The sequence below is a fragment of the Caenorhabditis remanei genome, chromosome I, assembly GCF_010183535.1.
Source record: "Caenorhabditis remanei strain PX506 chromosome I, whole genome shotgun sequence".
NCBI lineage: Eukaryota > Metazoa > Nematoda > Chromadorea > Rhabditida > Rhabditidae > Caenorhabditis > Caenorhabditis remanei.
In genome coordinates, this window is record NC_071328.1 from 145,681 (window position 1) to 163,525 (window position 17,845).

General features: G+C 39.6%; 2 protein-coding genes across 2 annotated transcripts; both read left to right on the plus strand.

Annotated features, from left to right (window-relative positions):
- Positions 1 to 6,618, plus strand: GCK72_000022 (uncharacterized protein; the record flags this gene model as incomplete). Its single annotated transcript, XM_053722224.1, has 16 exons — positions 1 to 108; positions 196 to 291; positions 337 to 405; positions 587 to 943; positions 999 to 1,274; positions 1,455 to 1,646; positions 1,692 to 2,501; positions 2,578 to 2,757; positions 2,823 to 3,200; positions 3,247 to 3,358; positions 3,409 to 3,839; positions 3,883 to 4,395; positions 4,736 to 5,554; positions 5,606 to 5,855; positions 6,287 to 6,406; positions 6,452 to 6,618. The coding sequence occupies 16 exons, from the start codon at positions 1 to 3 to the stop codon at positions 6,616 to 6,618; spliced, it is 4,878 nt and encodes a 1,625-aa protein (XP_053590869.1).
- A 1,502-nt stretch (positions 6,619 to 8,120) lies between these two features.
- GCK72_000023 (uncharacterized protein) lies at positions 8,121 to 17,044 on the plus strand (the record flags this gene model as incomplete). The annotated part of the gene is made up of 28 exons (XM_053722225.1): positions 8,121 to 8,158; positions 9,007 to 9,122; positions 9,567 to 11,330; positions 11,404 to 11,534; positions 11,619 to 11,960; positions 12,019 to 12,193; positions 12,569 to 12,735; positions 12,830 to 13,043; positions 13,086 to 13,139; positions 13,189 to 13,406; positions 13,717 to 13,966; positions 14,227 to 14,283; positions 14,333 to 14,418; positions 14,467 to 14,577; positions 14,624 to 14,705; positions 14,910 to 14,992; positions 15,036 to 15,143; positions 15,238 to 15,340; positions 15,385 to 15,423; positions 15,525 to 15,578; positions 15,633 to 15,808; positions 15,855 to 15,936; positions 15,986 to 16,203; positions 16,312 to 16,401; positions 16,449 to 16,703; positions 16,749 to 16,835; positions 16,881 to 16,960; positions 17,005 to 17,044. The coding sequence occupies 28 exons, from the start codon at positions 8,121 to 8,123 to the stop codon at positions 17,042 to 17,044; spliced, it is 5,220 nt and encodes a 1,739-aa protein (XP_053590870.1).
- Positions 17,045 to 17,845: the final 801 nt, after the last annotated feature.

Sequence of the window (17,845 nt, forward strand, 5' to 3'; positions counted from 1 at the left end):
ATGGGGGAAGAAGGTTATCGAGGATGGATTAAACTCGAAATTCCATGCTCGACTTCCGAGCGACAAATGAATTCGATAATCCGATGTCACACAACAAAATTGGAGCATGTGAGTGGTTTTAGCGAGTTTTTCAGCTAGAAAACCTAAAAAAATCACACATTTTTATGCTGAATTGTTAATTTTATCCATTTTCAGGCTCTGAACAGCTCAAATATGAGAATTCTCACGAGAGGACAAGTGCAGGCGGTCGAAGAGCAGGATTGTGAGCTTTATTTCGAGTCGAATTATGAGGTTTTGTGTGAAATGAAGCTATTTTCGAATAAAATGTGAATTCAGGTGGCCTCCGATAAATTCTCGCATCGTTTGATAATAGCAATTCAGAATTTTTTGAAGGATTTGAAACAGGTACGGTCTCAGCGAAGTTCAGTTCGATTTCGAGCTGGTAACAGCCTAAAATACGCATAATTTCATGAGATTTCAAATAAATGCTGATTTCCGACCCAAAAAATACATTTTGATGTGTAAAATTGAGATTTTTAATTGAGAATCACGAATATGAAATTCTAATTTTGAATTTATTATTCAGGAGCGACTGATGCCCTTTCAACTCGGAAACCTCGTTCTTCACAGTTCCGACTTCTGGTCTTCTGAATTGACGTGTCATCTCGTCGACATTCCACTCAACGCATTTTTCTTTGGAAATATTCAAGGAGGAACATTCATCAATCACTGGGAAATCTCATTCTGGGAAGACACTCTTCGACGAAACATGAACAGAGCGAGAAATCGGCCTCCGACTGATCGAGATCGTGCGGGATTTAATCAGATTAAAGTTGAATTCGAATTCGATAAAGTCGACTTCATGACTGTTCATTTCAAGCAGAAGGAGACTGATTATATTTCAGAAGACAGGCAAACTGTCAATATATACTATCAAATTACGGTGTGTACACATTACATTGAACATAATTTTCTCAAAAATAACACTTGCCTTTCAGGTCCGTCGCACCTCAATCCGTCGTGTCATCGTCGATCCAGTAGTCTCCGATCTAAACGGGCATAATCGTATTCGCATTCATTTCGAACTCAATTGTCCAGTTCTCATCCGTCGAGCATATCGAACAGATAGGCAGGAGGCCGAGTTCAAGCACGTTATCCCTCATTACCGTCGTCATTTGGTTATTAACCGTGGACGGAAAGCCGATCAGTATCCGACTGCGAAAGCCATCACTGATAGCCCAGTTTTTACGATCGAATTTGATAATTCTGTTGATGTGAGTTTCGGAAATGCCTTTTGTTGTGAACTCGCTCATTTTCTTGGAGATTTGGTGCGGGTTCGATTGAAATCTTATTCTCGTTCGATTGAAAATCTTATTATGTTTATTCGGAAGGTTCTGTACTCGAAAATAGCAAAAAGTGAGCGTAATGTCATCATAATGCTCTGTATTTTCCAGCTCCCCGTAGTCTACCGTCTCATCTCGCGTCTTCGTGTTCGCACCGGCGTTTCCATCGAATTCGCCGACATATCATCAGTGGATTGTCTCATTTGGAGAGAGAACCCTTACCATCGATGGACTTTTCAAAATAATCAGCATATGTCGCCAACACATTTCTCCTCGCCGATTTATCGCGATTTTATTGCTACAGTGATTTGAATAGATCCCCAACGCAACACTATAATTTTTTTTCAGGCGTTTCCACGAAAACACGAAGTCTGTGGCTCCCGTGAGATCGACACGAATCGCGAGCGAAAATTCGCTATCACCTACCTATTAGAATGCCTGATTTCACGGGGCGCCGTTGTCAAAGATCAGATTCTGTTAGAAGACGTCGTATGGCATCGATTCCTTGAAGTGATTCTACATTATTATACAAAAGATGACAAGCTGTGCGAAGCTGGACTGGAAGACTTGGTTCACATGATTGACGGAAGAAAACGAATCGGATCGCTGATCAAATGTTTCGATCGAATTTGTCAGACTCGTCAGAAGAATAGTCTGGTAAACGGTCTGACAACAGAAGAAATGCGAGAAGGATATCAGAGAGTCCGCAAGATAGTTTTCACCCCAACACGTGTCATCTACGTAGCACCGGAGACGCTGATGGGAAATCGAGTGTTGAGACGATATGATCATGATGGCACCCGAGTGCTTCGAATCACTTTCAGAGATGATGATAATCAGAAGATGAGAACCAACAAAACGTCGATGTTACTCGATAAAACTGTCCATACATACCTTCGGGATGGTATTACGGTGGCGGGCAGAGATTTCGGATACCTGGGAAGCTCAAACTCGCAGATGAGAGATAATGGAGCTTATTTCATGGAGAAATACTCATCATCACAGTGTCGAGAGTATCAGAGCAGAACCGGTGTGAAACCTCCGATAGATTTCAATCCGAAGATTCAGGCGGCACGAAAGAACTTGGGAAGATTTGAGACGATTGATAATATTCCGAAAATGATGGCTAGATTGGGACAGTGTTTCACGCAGAGTCGGGTAACAATTTGGAATGAAAATTCGCGATTTTTGATTTAAAAAACTAATTTTTTGATATAAATGTCCCATATTTCAGCTTTCCGGAGTGAATCTCGAGCGATGCACATATATGACGACGTACGATTTGACGGGAGGAAAAAATGTGAAAAGAGACGAATACACGTTCTCGGATGGTGTTGGAATGATGAGCCATCATTTCGCTCAAATGGTCTCACACGTCATGGATTTCGGAAAAGGAGTTCCCAGTTGTTTTCAGGTAGAATATTGTAGAATATTCCGGGACTGGAATAATGAATTTGAAGCTGGAAAATCATTTTACAGTTCCGATTCCGCGGAATGAAAGGAGTGATTGCTGTCGAACCTCTGCTAGACAACATCCGACAATGGTTCCTCGAGAACGGAATTCCAGAAGCATCCGAGGAAACATCGTGGAATTTGAATTGTGTATTCCGACCGAGTCAAATCAAATTCATTTCCAAACGACATCCACGCGATCAAGTGGAAATCGTAAAATACTCATCACCAGTTCCAGTTGCACTCAATAAACCATTCATCAACATCTTGGATCAAGTCTCGGAAATGCAATCATTGGAATGTCATCGTCGAGTTACGAATCGAATTGAGGAGTTGTTGGATCGACAGATGCTTTCGTTTGCTCAGCAGATGGTTGATGAGACTTTCTGCAGGAATCGGCTGAAGGTATAGGATTCTCCACTCATAAACGTAATCCAAACCTCATTTTCAGGAGCTACCGCGTCGCATCGATATCGATTACCTCCGTACATCATGGGGATTCACATTGTCAAGTGAACCATTCTTCAGATCTCTTATCAAGGCTTCTATCAAATTTTCTATTAGTAAAAATTTCTGCTCTATCGATAGTTTTCACGAGTTAGTAACTTTCCAGCCCGCCAACTTCGCAAAGAGCAAATCCCGATTCCCTCGGAACTCGGCCGCTCGATGCTCGGTGTCGTCGATGAGACGGGACGTCTCCAATACGGACAAATTTTCGTTCAATACACAAAGAACCTGGCGCTTAAACTTCCACCGAAAAACGCGGCTCGTGAAGTGCTCACAGGCACCGTACTTCTCACCAAGAATCCGTGCATCGTCGCCGGAGACGTCCGAGTTTTTGAAGCTGTCGATATTCCAGAATTGCATCATATGTGTGATGTAGTGGTGTTCCCACAACACGGACCACGTCCACACCCGGATGAAATGGCTGGATCGGATTTGGATGGAGATGAATATTCCATCATTTGGGATCAACAGTTGCTGCTAGACAAAAATGAGATTCCGTTTGATTTCACGTCTGAAAAACAGAAAACTGAATTTAAGGTAGACTAAAACTTCAATATCTCGAGATTATGTATATTTTCAGGAAGAAGACATTGACGCCTTGATGCGAGAATTCTATGTGAAATATCTGAAACTCGATTCCGTCGGCACCATCTCAAACAGTCATCTTCACAATTCCGATCAATACGGTTTGAACTCTCGTGTATGCATGGATTTGGCAAAGAAGAACTGTCAAGCCGTGGATTTCACAAAGTCAGGACAACCGCCAGACGAATTGGAAAAGAAATGGAGAAGAGACGAGGAGACGGGAGAGATGATTCCACCAGAGAGAGCTGAACGAGTTCCCGATTATCATATGGGAAATGATCATGCTCCAATGTATGTCAGCCCACGATTGTGTGGAAAACTGTTCCGTGAATTCAAAGCGATCGATGATGTGCTGAAAATCTCGGAGGAGCGAGATGAGCAGGTGGAGATTACGATTGATGAGACGATGATGATTGATGGGTATAAGGAATATATGCATAGTGCGCGGGAAGACTTGTCGAGGTATAATGCCCAGTTGAGATCGATGATGGAGAATTATGGAATTAAGGTAGGCGGATTGACAACGGAAGGCTCCCGAGTGACCGTGAAGTTATAGGACGTGACTTATATCATTGAAAAGCTGAGAAAACGCTGATTCCCCATATATATTCAGTTTTTGCATTAGGACCGCAGCGTGGTACGTCGGTATGGTAATGACTTGTCAGTGGTCCAAACTTTGACCTTGTTTTTCTCGAATACCAGACTTGAGGGCAAAAACTGAATATATTTTTGGAATCAGCGTTTTCTCAGCTTTCCAATGACATAAATCACTTCCTATAACTTCGCATTCACTCTGGAGCCTTCCTTAGTGAGATTTGATGGAAACTCTTAAATTCTATATATTTCAGACGGAAGGAGAAGTGTTCTCCGGCTGTATCGTCGACATGCGTAACCGAATTTCGGACAAAGATCAAGACGACATGTCGTTTTACAACACGAATCAAATGATCGAGACGAAAGTGACCAATCTGTTCAAAAAGTACCGAGAACACTTCTTTGAAGAATTCGAAGGCGGATGGCAAGCGAACACAGAAGTGACGAGTCGACATGGAAGTGAAACGAACATTCTTCAGAGACAATGTCGGGCTCCAAGTAATCGAATGATGAGGAAGGCGGTTGCCTGGTATAGAGCATGTTACGAGGAAGCACGAGTCACTCGGGAGAATAAGAAACTGTCGTTTGCTTGGTTGATGTTTGATGTGTTGGGAATGGTGAAACAGATAAGAAGTCTTACTTCTGAAACGATTATGTTGGGCAGTTCGAATCCACTCTATACTATGATGGACTCTCACAGAAAGCAATATCTAATTGATAACTCTGCCAAGTTCTCCGAATTCCGAGAGTTCACAGCACACCCAGAAGATGGACATCAAGTGGAGAGAGCACTGGAAATCGTTTGGATGTATGCGGAAATGAATCCGGGATTAGACGAGGTTCTATTCCTTCTTAATGAATGGGCGAGAGCATCAAAACTGTTCGATAATCATCCGATTCGAAGCTATCATTTCTCGTTGCTTTTCATCCTTTTCGCTACCAGACAATTCTCGTCGGTTGATGGAAATGCGGCGGCGTTTTTCAATAAGATTGATGAGAGACAGTGGAGAATGGGAGAGGAGCATCAGATGGAGCAAAGAGAACCGTTTAGTGAAAAGGAGAAGTCGAATATGGTCAGGATTATCCCGAAATTGTAGAAAAGTTTATGAAAAACTTAATTCCAGACAGTCAAATTCCTCGAATTCCTCGCTTCCCGAAAATTCCGTAAAATGGCGAATCTCTCGTTCCGATCACTCGATTTCTCATCGATATTCATGCGTGGCGAATGGCAAATCTTCCACGTGGCAGCACTCAAAACCTACTATAACGTGTTGTTCAATTTGCGATTCGAGGAACTTCCCGTCACCACTGATCCATCGATGACGGTCCGATCGATAATTCGAGAGAACGAACCATTCGTAATCGAGTTGCCCGGTAAGTAATGGGATTTTCGTATCAATTTCCATGTTTTTGTGTACTTTCAACGATTCTTCTCTTACAAGGGAAATCTTTGGAGACGCGGCTTTCAAACAATCTATAAATTCATCATAGGTACTTTCGACTTCGAGGAGTTCATTTCTGCAGTTAAAACTGGCTAAATGTTTCTGCGAGCAGAGTTATGAGCTCTCAAACTTTTAATATGGTTAAGCTTCCTCACATGAAGTTCCAAATCGGCAAATAGTGTAGGCCATATGAAAAGTTTAAGAGCTAATAACTCGGCTCGCAGAAACAATTAGCCAGTTTTCACTGCAGAAATCGGCCTTCGGAGTCGAATGACCAAATTTATAGATTGTTTGCAAGCCGCGTCCCCAAAGGCTTCCCTTGTTAGTTTCTGCAAGGATTAAGTTACTATTCTTCATTTTCAGCCGACGCCAACCGTGAACTGGTCCATCGTAAGCTTGTCCAGCACACCGGCGTAGAGGAGATCTTCATGCGAACTATGGAGAAATCAATTCGTGCTCATGATGATCAACAGAAGACTAATAGTAAGTTTAAGAAAATCTTTAGGTGAAATTGTATATTTCTTTCAGTCCGATACCTCGTGTCGACACGAGGAACACTCGAAGCAATGTACAAATTGCGTCAACTCGTCGCCGTCAAAGTGCCCATCAAAACGTATGTGACAGGACAAGAGATTTCGATACAAATGGCTCGTCTGTGCTATGAGAAGATTATCAAGGGACACATCAACACTTGATTTTTCGATCTTCTTTTTAACTTTATTGCCCCGCCCTCTTTTTAATAAGTATTTTATGCTCCGCCCCTTTTCTTCTAGATTTTTTATAGTTCCAGTTTTCTTTTCCCCAGAATTTTACATTTTTTAATTACCACATATTTCTATCGTTCTTGAAACCAAAATCCCTCGTTTTCCGCCCTAGAATTTTAATAGTTCATTTATCATTGAAATGCCGTGTGAATACAGCATCATTGATACCTTTTTCATAGCTCCCGCTTTTCTAATGTTACATTGTTTAATTATTACTCCCTTTTTTGTCCCCATACTTTTGCTTCTTTTCCTGTTTTCTTTGTTGCTCAGAATCGAGATACCGGCGAGAAAAGATGAATCTCAGCGCCGGTGGTCTGATTCAATGAATTGTCAGTTAATTTATATTATAGTTTTTTTTTTTCTAAAGGTGAGTCTTCACATAGCTCTGTCAACAATGGAGTGAGAGTCGGAAAGGAGGTCATTAGGAGAGATTTTCAAGCCTGAAACAGAGACGGATCGGCCCGATTTTTGACAAAACTGTTGTAACATTCAGTAATGGCCATAACTATAACAACGCTGGCCGTTTTCAGTTGAAAATGTCCAGGGGCGTGTCTTAATATCCCTGATTGTCCTCCCATCAAGTTAATTTTAATGCATCGTACAGATCAAACGTAGAACTTCATTTTTGTAGTTAACAACTTTTTTTGCACGGACACTCCCTAGAGATTTATGACCATTTTAAAACGACGCCTCAAAAATCGCTCAATTTTGCACTGAAATTGGTCGATTTGAGACAGAAACTACTTTCTCGATACGTAACTTGCTAGGGAGGGCCCGGACAAAAAAGTTGTCAACTACAAAAATGGATCTCTACTTTTGATCTGTACGATCCACTAAAAAATTTTACTTGGTGGGACAATTAATGATACTAGGACACCCTCTCGAAGTTATGGTCATTACCGTATGTTACAGCAATCTTATCAAAAAGTGGGCAGACCTTTCTCCGTTTCAGGCTTGAAAAGCTTCAAACTACGGTTTTTCAATTCTCAGCAAGACCATTAAGATTTGATTAATCAGTCTGGATACTTAATTTTGTACAGTAATGACCATATAACGACAATCAATGATTCTTATCCTATCACTTCTTGTCCTTCTCAATTCAACACCCTCTTCCTTTGTTCCGCTTCCCTCTGGTCAACAATAATTTTTCTCGTCGTATCTCTCTCTCCCTCACTATCTCAGAAAGACCTCTTTTCCCTCTGTTTCCCTCTTTTTGTCACTGAACGCTCCGCAACCGCGTCGCGTGCAACGGCACTGGTGGCTCTATTTGGAGGGAAGTACTGGGGAAGGAATAAGAAGGAAAGATGATGGAGAATTACGATTTTTGGTTTTTAGAGGCAGAAAACTCAATAAATGCTGAATTTTAATAAAATTAACTTATTCTATCAATTTTTATCGTTACAGAACCAACAAAAAACGTGGAATCAGAAGAAATGCCGACTGGTGATACTAATTTGAAATTCAATGATGGGTAAGTATTATATTTATTAATTGTTTGCCGTTCACTGGAAAATAAAAAACAAATTTTTGGCTTTTGAATGAAAAAGCGTTTTAATTGAAGTTCACTGTCTCCCACACTACGAAACAGAACTGCAAGAAACGTGAAGCCGATTTTTTCACGTTTTAATTCATTTATTTTATTTTTTGCACTGAAAATCCAGTATTTTTAGGTTTTTAGACGACAGAATGGATGAAAAAAGGTCCCATCCTACAGAATTGTAAAAAATAAAATTCTCTATCTTATGAGCTAAAAAACGTGAATTTTGGTGAGAAATTGACTTTTTTGATACAGGAAAACTGATTTTCAGAATATTGAGTATAACTTTTTTGGCAGAAAACAGTTTCGAACAAAAATTGCACATTATGTACTTGAGGATTCTCCGAACCTGTAACAATTTTTAGAAAAAAGAAATATTGGATGAAATGGCTGAAAATCTCATTTTTCTGAAAATCAGTTTTCCTGTATCAAAAAAATCAATTTCTGACCAAAATTCACGTTTTTTGGCTCATAAGATAGAGAATTTTATTTTTTACAATTCTGTAGGATGGGACCTTTTTTCATCCATTCTGCCGTCTAAAAACCTAAAAATACTGGATTTTCAGTGCAAAAAATAAAATAAATGAATTAAAACGTGAAAAAATCGGCTTCACGTTTCTTGCAGTTCTGTTTCGTAGTGTGGGAGACCGTGAAGTTCTCAATTTACCTTAAAAAGACTTACGTTAGAGTTGTAATGGAAATTCTCCAAGCCAAGCTATGGCAGTGGGAAATTGAGTTAACACAGTGGTAAGGCCCCGCCCATAATTCAAAACTTTTAACAGATACATCCTCCTGAAAGACTTGGAAGTATGGTACTCAAAGGGGTTCATCGCTTCGGAAGACGAAATTCGATTTTTCAAAAAAGATGGGAAAGATGCTTCTGATGTTTATACAATTGGTGAGTTTTTCTATTCTACGTGGTATATCTTTTTTATAAAAAAAGATATCAAAAAGTTGCCAACAGACAAAATATAACTGAATACTTATAAAATCTTTCTTCAGTTGAAAAAACTTTGATGGCTCTCAAGGCAATTGAGATATTGTGCACCAAAGTCTTGCTACCTCTATTAGAGGTTTTACAGTAGATTATCCAATTTTCCTTATGCCACTAGTAGGCGGAATTATATGGATTTAGACTAAAAATTTACAGTACTAAAGTGGAATGCACTCCAACTTATGTCTAAATCCCCAGTAAGTGAGGAACATGAATATTTTGGTAACCTGGAAATCTGATAAAATAAAAATGATGAGGAATTAGTGAGCAAATTGTGACATCAGGATGAACCCTATAAAAATATAGTCGTTTTCTTCTAGAACAAATTACATTTCATAATTTTTTTAGCTTCACTGATTCAACAAAACGGAAAGGAGTTCCCATTCCGAAACCAACCGATATCATCTCCTTCGAATGCTTCCGATGTCCAGAATCCCACAGGTCGCATTAATCGTACTGATGTCATCTACGTGAGGCATCGTGGTCCTTGGATAGCATCGGATCAAGGCTGCCCGGAACCATGCAGTTCAGCTGAAATGAACAATCGGAATCGTACATCAAGTCCATCACGACATTCTCAGAATATCCGTCCATATACTTCCCCTAATTATACTCTAGAACCACCGCCTGGAATCCCTCGTCCGACACCATTAGCTCAAAACAAGCCACTCGTTGCTCGTCCGGGAGGATTTGAGGGATCAAAATCAACATCGATTTCAGACATAAATCAAACTGTAGGAGGCTATGATATAAAACCACCACCAGGACTTCCCATTCCATTTAATCCCTATGGTTTCGGATCGAGTTCTGCTCAAAACGATCCAGTGGCTTCTCAATTGTCTCAGAGCAACTATCCACAAGCCACCGTGGGTGGCCAAATCAGAGCATTTAACATTGAGCCACCACCAGGTCTTTTTCTTAAAAGAGCGTCGGATAATCAGCAGTTTGATTCTGCTCAAAATTTCCAAGATACTGAAGAATCAGAATCACAATCTCAAAACCATCTACCAGAGATGCCAATCCCAGAAGTAGATAATAATACAGATATGGAACTACCACCAGGTCTTCTTATTCCAAGACCAGATGATGTGATTCAAGTGGTACAATCTGAATCAGCCGTTACCGAGACACCAACATCTGACAAAAAGTTGCCCACCGCTTCTAATTCAGAAGAAAATCAAACTGGGAACTTTGATATCGAAACACCACCAGAACTCTTCAGTTCATCTGAAATCAATCAAGAGCAGTCATTTGACTCTGCTTCAGTACCAACCAAAGGTTCTCTAGAGGACGGATCAGAAGAATCAACACCAGAAATGTCTGCTTTATCCGCAATGTCATCACCTTCGAATGCTCCCGGACGTTCACATCTCCTGAACTCCACAGGTCGTTTAAATCGAACTGATGTCATCTACGTGACGGATCGGGGTCCTTGGATAGCTTCGGATCAAGGCTTGCCGGACTCGATCCGTTCAGCTGAAATGAAAAATCGGAATAGTACATCAAGTCCACCACGACACTCTCCGAATTACCATTTATATTCTCCCCCTAATTATACTCTGGAACCAAATGAGCCAATATCAGAGGCAGAGGTTGACGAGAGACTTGTAGAATCAACGCCAGAATCTAATTCAGAAGTAGACCACAATGAAAACTTTGATGTCGAAACACCACCAGGACTCTTCAATTCAACTGCTACCAATCAAGAGCAGTTATTAGACTCTAATCCAGTACCAACCACAGAGCAATCTGAATCTGCTCAAGATGAACCAATTGAAGAATCTACACCAGACACCCCTGCTTTATCAGTAGATCAAGCCAGTCATCTCAAAGTTGGTTCATCTCAAAACGATCCAGCTGACAAAAACTCTCAAAACAAAGAGAGTAAACCAGAAGATGCCCATTCGCAAGGTTCGGAATCAACTCCCATGATGCCAGACAAGCCAGAAGACTCAGTTAACTTAGAGGTAGACAAACCAAGTGAATCTGAGCCGAAATCCACCGTAATGCCATTGATATTATTCAACAATATCACGGGTAACAGTGATTACATTTATCATGATTGTCCACTGTTTAACAACAAAAATGAGCCGGAGGATGATAGAATTACAGGTAAATACTTTTTTGGAAAACTGAAGCCAAATTATCAAATATTTATTTTAACTTTAAAAATAAATTGTTTCAGGACCAGAAATAATCGAGGAGATGGAGAAACTGATGTCCCACATTGATATGGATTCATGGTGTAAAGAATATTCAACATACTTTTTCTTTTTGTCCGAGCGGGTTTCAAAAATTGGCATGCGAGATCGAATTGTGAGTGTCATTATAAATCCTTGGATATAGCAAACAGATTATTACTGAAAATCGACAAGCTGATTCAAATTTGATTGATTTCAGACAATATGTCGTTTCTGTCGTATAGCACCAAATAATGGAAGCGACATAGTCAAACATCTGTTCAGTGAGAATCACATTGAGCATCTTTCAAAACATCAAATATCCAAAACATCATTCTCCTTCTGGAGCACACACTTTGAGATGTGCAAGAGGACAACCGCTCATCGGAAACTGAGAAAAGACAAGATCCCATTGTTCGAATCGTTTGAATATTCGGAAAAGGAGAAATTAGAGGTCTCGGAAGTCAATGAAATTGTGGAGTTGTTCTCAAGAATCAAAGATGTCGAATTTATGAACCGGCAGTGTTTCGTAGCTATTTTGTTCGAAAGAAGAGGTGCACCGGTGAGTGGAATCTCATCTTCAAGCTCAAAAACTGAAAAAAACTTACTCGAAATTCCAGAAATTCTGCCACACATGTCGAGTCCCAATGCCTACATTGATCTATGACTATGCTTCCCATATATTCTCAAAGAGTCATCTGACTTGTCTTCGTGGCGTCTCACAAGCAGACATCGACTTTTGGATTGAAGTGCTGAAATTTCCGATCGGCGAGACTACTGATGAGATCACTATTAGTGAGTGAGCACTTTCTAATCTGGCAAGTCTTTACCTAACTCCTCATACTATTTTAATCCTTTGTTACTACTTTATCTATGTTGTTATGTGATTAAAGTGTTGTTATTTTCTTGTTTTACTGCTTCGTGAGTCCCAATGCTAATAAACCTACCCGTGTTAGATCTACATGCCGTTCTATTTGTTCGATTTCTCTCAATATACATATAGCACCTGGAATACCATCGAAGCTTATAATTTGGATGGAGTTTTTGGAAAAAACACCAGAAAAAAACGCCGCACTGATAAACTTTTGGGTATCTAAGAGTTTTACGGTATTCGTACACCACTCACTAATCCTTATTCAGTTCCTCCCCGAAGCCTGTTAACATTTCCAGATAAACCAATATTCGATGTGATTCCACTGTGGATGTCTAGAAGAAACTATGACCTGCGACGCCTCGAGCCATCAGAAATCGACCTACTAGTCTCGCTGGTTAGAAATCTAAGCTCGACATTCGGAAACTCGTACTTGGCTAATTTCTTCGATTTGATGTATTTGCCAGTGAGTAATTACGTCATTTGGTACTCTCTTAACAGTTTTGTTCCGTGTCGTCAAAAATTTGTCTGGGCACTTAGATAACTGATTTCGTTTCCAGGATGAATGCATAGCATGTAAGGAACGCTTGGGACCACGAATCCTGGGACCCCGTTCGATGTGCTTCATAAAACATATTCTCTCGGAAAAGCACTTGAAAACGCTCACAAGAATACCAGAGGAGCACTATAATTTCTGGGTTAACATCCTGAATTTGGAAAAATCCACGAAAAAAGTCTACTCGGAGGATAAAATTCGAGTACTTACGAATAGAAGTGAGTTACTTGAATGAGATCTATCTATTGACCATCTTTTAGATACCAACCCCATTCCACTATTCGACTTCAAACTGGATTCCGTCCTCCTACCAAGTAACTCCTTTGACCGCCGTTGCTCTCAACCATTCCAATATTTTTCCAGAAGAACAACGTGCTAGAAAAATTGATCTTTTGTTCAAAATTTATGAATTGATCGACGAACAAGTGTGGAGTACTGACCCTCTGAAATATGGAAACTCCGGGGAAACAATTGATTCTAAAGAAGTCACCTGTTTTACATGTTATGCTCGCAAGGAAAAGTTCAAGACACAGCAGCAACTTGTTTCGCATCTCTTTTCAAAACGCCACGTGGATTATTATGTAAGTTGCGTAATCATAGAGATGAGACCCCACAAATCGGAGAGAAACGTTTTGCGAGAACCACGAATCGGGGAGGAACAAATCGGGGAAAATGGGGCAGAGTCGCGAAGAAAAACAGTGCTGTGTTTTTACAGTAATTTTAACAGGAAAAATTAACATGAGTAAATTTTTTTGCAACTTTTTTGCAACGCCATTTCTTCCCAAATTGTGTTTCCCGCTTTTTTGGTTCCCCGATTCGTTTGTTCCCGACTCGTGGGATCTCATAGAGATGTCTTCACAATAACGTACGAAAGATGTTTCTACTTTTCAGCTCATCCCATTCGGTTTCTCGGAAAGAGCATTCTTGTGGTGGAAGAGGACATTGGAGACCCTGGCGAACATTGACAGCTCTCAAATTGAACTCGCTATGGAATCGTCTAGTGCTCAGTCCGCGCTTCCAGAGGAACAGGAAACCCAAGACGCTGAGCTGTTTCGAGAAGGCTCAAAATCAGAAGATGACATAACGACGGATGAAGAGTTCAGAGATAATGAGGAAGACGAGAAAAAAGAAATTGAGCCAAGTAAGCAAAAAAATTTCGCGGAACGATTTGTAGTGGAAAGAGATCAAATACCATTTTGTTAAACTTTGAAGACCTGAAAAGATTGATTAAAGCAATTTTTCCGCTGAGAGAGCATTTCGAAAAAATAATGTAGATAATCCTTAATACTACCCGGTCCATAAATTGCAAACCCATAATATCATGCCACATTTAACTCTCCTAGACAACATTAGGACTAATAAACAAACACTGTTGACAAAAAAATTCAACTTTTTTTTCAGACGACTGCCGAGTACCATTACTCGATAAACCACTATCAGACGTAGAAATGGTGCCGCGTGAGTCTTTAAGAATTACATTGCATTAAATATTTTAGAATTTTTTCAGAAACCTCAAAAAATCCTCTTGCGCAGCTCAGCTGGGTTATCAGAAATAAATGTACTGACGAACAACAAGAGCGTGGGCAGAAAGTGGTGAGATGCACAAATTAAAGTTCTGTTATTTTTATATAGCAGTTTCAGTTGATGTCCACATGTTACTGCACATTCTGTGATGACGCATTGCAACCAATCGGTTTCGGTAATAAACTATTTTTGTTCAGTCATGTTGCCTCCTGGAATCATTGGGAAAAGGTTTGACTGTCAGTGTATATATATACAAACCTCTGAAATACTTTAGATGAACAACACTGCCCCTGTCGAAGAAATCAAGTATTGGGAGAAATGGGCGTATAGTATCATTGAGGAAACATTAATGAGCAGTGAGTTTTAACTTTTTTTGTATTACTACATATTTTTAAAGATTATCCAACCGTACCAATGCTGGACAAGTCGGATCCAAATGCAGAAACTGTTCCTAGTAAGTGCTTGGATGAATCGTTGAAATGGGAGTGGGCGTGGCCCCCGCGCGAGGGCGGCGCGAGCTTTCATTGCACAGAAAAACTTGAATTCATAATACATTTCAGAAGAAAAGTTTGATGAAACTCTTGACGAATGCAAAGCAATATTGGAAGAAAGTCGTAGCCTACGAGTATTAGGTCGAAAAGATGTGAGTTCACATCCTTCTCTTCCAAATCTCAATACTTATTCAGAGGGTTTATTGGACATGCGAATACTGTAACACTGTTCCAAAAACAGTCCGTTTGGAAGAGAAGGTTCAAGTATTATATCACATCGTATCGGATGAACACCGAGAAAAGGTATTTGAGTGTATTTTGAAATGTTCCTGGTTCACCTCTTAATAAAAAAATGCAATACGGCAAGATGACAACTTACTATAAATGTATTTTCCAGATGGATCATAAAGCCACCGAGTCTGATTTAGAGTTCTGGAAAAAATGGGCAACAGATTTGAAGGAAATGTGGAAAATAAATGAAGAGAAAAAACTGGCAGCTTGTAAGTTCTGGAATTCACTTTCTTTGTAACCATAGAAGTTTCAGATCTCAAATGTTACGGAGAAACGGTCCAAAAACCAAAAAGTAAGATTTTCATTCTAACAACATTCTAACATTTTGTAAGATATTGAATTTTTACTTATTTCATCAAATAATGTTAAAAGAACTGTGTGTTTTATTTTCAGATGACCCTCGTGTGCCACTTCTGGATTATCCAAATCGAGGTGAAAATTTGCACAGTGAGTTAGACGAAAAATGCGATAAAATTTTCATTGAAGCTAAATTGTTTTCAGTACGAGTGTACAAGCTAAGATACAACGGTATGCGAGAACTATTGACATTGGTTGAGCCGAATGAAGAAACGCAAGAAGCGATGGATTGTGTCTGCTATCATTGTCCGGGCACTCCGAGAATGACCACAAAATGGGAAGTAATGCATCATGTTTTTGATGGTGTTCATGATCTGAACGTGAGTCTTTCGATTGTATTCAAACCCACCAGAATAATTTTTTCAGATCAAGTACATGGGTTCAAGTTCTGATTTTTTAGAATATAAGAAAATAATGAGAACACTGTTGGATGCAAAACCATCTCTAAGTGAGTCTTTCTATCCCGCCGCCAGAAAATAACGTGTTCACATTTTCAGAGTCGGTGCCGAAGCTAACTCTCCCTACACCACCTAAACGCATGACTTTGCCATACAAATTAGAGATGTGCAAACTCCCATTGTTTGCATATAACTACTTTGAGGCAGAAGGTTTTGTTGGAACTTTGAGTGCCGGCCCAACGAATATTCAAATAGATTTCCTCACGAGAATGGAAGTTAAGAATGAAACGCAAATTCTGAAATTTTTTGAGAAACCGGTAAGCAAACCCAATGTGCCGTAGTCATTTTGGATCCGTTAGTCTCCAATTTGCAAGAATGTAGATTAGTGGTTCGAAAATATCATATTTCATTTGTTCCGTTTTCAGACAAAATGCCTTCTCTGCCCGTTGGACATGTCTGATTACTCGATCGAAGAAGTTGTGAAACACGCTTTTTCTCCAGTCCACTTGAACTTTGTAAGTCTTAAAATCACAATCCTCTCCACATTGATTTGCTTTTTCAGTTTGAAAAATATGCGAGTTGTTTTTATGTTGAAGAGTTCGACTGGTGGATGGACAAGTTGAGAAACGCGAGCCATATTGAGCCGCCGGCGGAAGATTCGGTACCACAGCAGGAATATCATTTGGGTGGATTGAAAGCAATCGATATGCTTAAGATACTGCCAATTTTTGAAAATTTTTCGGATGAACAAATTGAATTGATTGCAAATATCGACGAAGATAAAGTTAAGGAGCACAAAGTAGTGCTTCAGAAAAAGGTAACCAACAGAAACCTTTATACCCTAACTACCAATATTTTGTAGTTTGGTGGATGCGTCTACTGTGATAAATGGTTGTTGGATCCATTGGAAATCATTCGCCACTATCTTTCAGAGCAACATTTTAAAATGGTTGTTCATAAAATACTTTTACTCACCCATAAATTTTCGTTTAAGGTCAGAGTATGGCATCCGGTGAAGAATGTCGACGTAGAAGATATTTTGGCGTATGTGAAAATGTGTCAAAAGGAAAAAGAGTGAGTTTTACCAGACTAAGATATAGGTACTCATGTTTTTGCAGGAATCAAGATCAGCCTGCTGAAAGCTCAGAAGAGTCTTAATCTGAAAATATGTAAGATTCTGGAAAATTATATTTACGTGCAATTTCCAAAAGTCTTTCAATTTTTTAAATATTAGTGCTATTTCTTTCTTTCTATAGCTTTTTCGCAATACTTGCCTTCCTCGCAGCAATAAACGGTTTATCTTCCTTTTTTACTATCTGCCTTTACACTCAGTTGACATATGCACACAATGAATGGAACCAATGAAATGTACGAAGCGGCATATGATATAAAACAAATGTGTAAAATGAGGGCAATGGAAAAGAGAATTGAACTTTTTTTCCTGTGCACTTTTTTTCAAAACTATTATGTATAAGACACCAGTACTATGATTTTTCTCTCTCAGTTCCGTTGTTTCATCTCTCTTCTCCTATCTCTCCTCTCTTATCTCCTATCTGACTCTCCCGTACACAACAATAACACGATGCTACACACAAACACGCGACCGCGACCGCGACGCGTTTAACGGTCTAGAGCACCATTCGGTTTATTATTGAGCAAGGTCCAATTGGTTGTTTTTCTTCCGAATTTTTGAAGAAATAGAACCGAAAAAATGAAAACTGTTGTGGAAAATAATAAAAACCTTTATTTCGTATTTTTTGTCAACAGGAATCTTGATTAAAACGATTTTTCAGAGGTAGCTGGTGTGAATAAAGGATTAATGGGCAAGGAAGATGCAATCTACAAATTTCAGGATGGGTAGGTGTTTTTGTTGCAAGAAGAATAAAAATGAGTAATTTATACACAAAGGAAAAATCCTCAACTTGCTTTCTATAGAAAAACAAAATTTAAATTTGATTT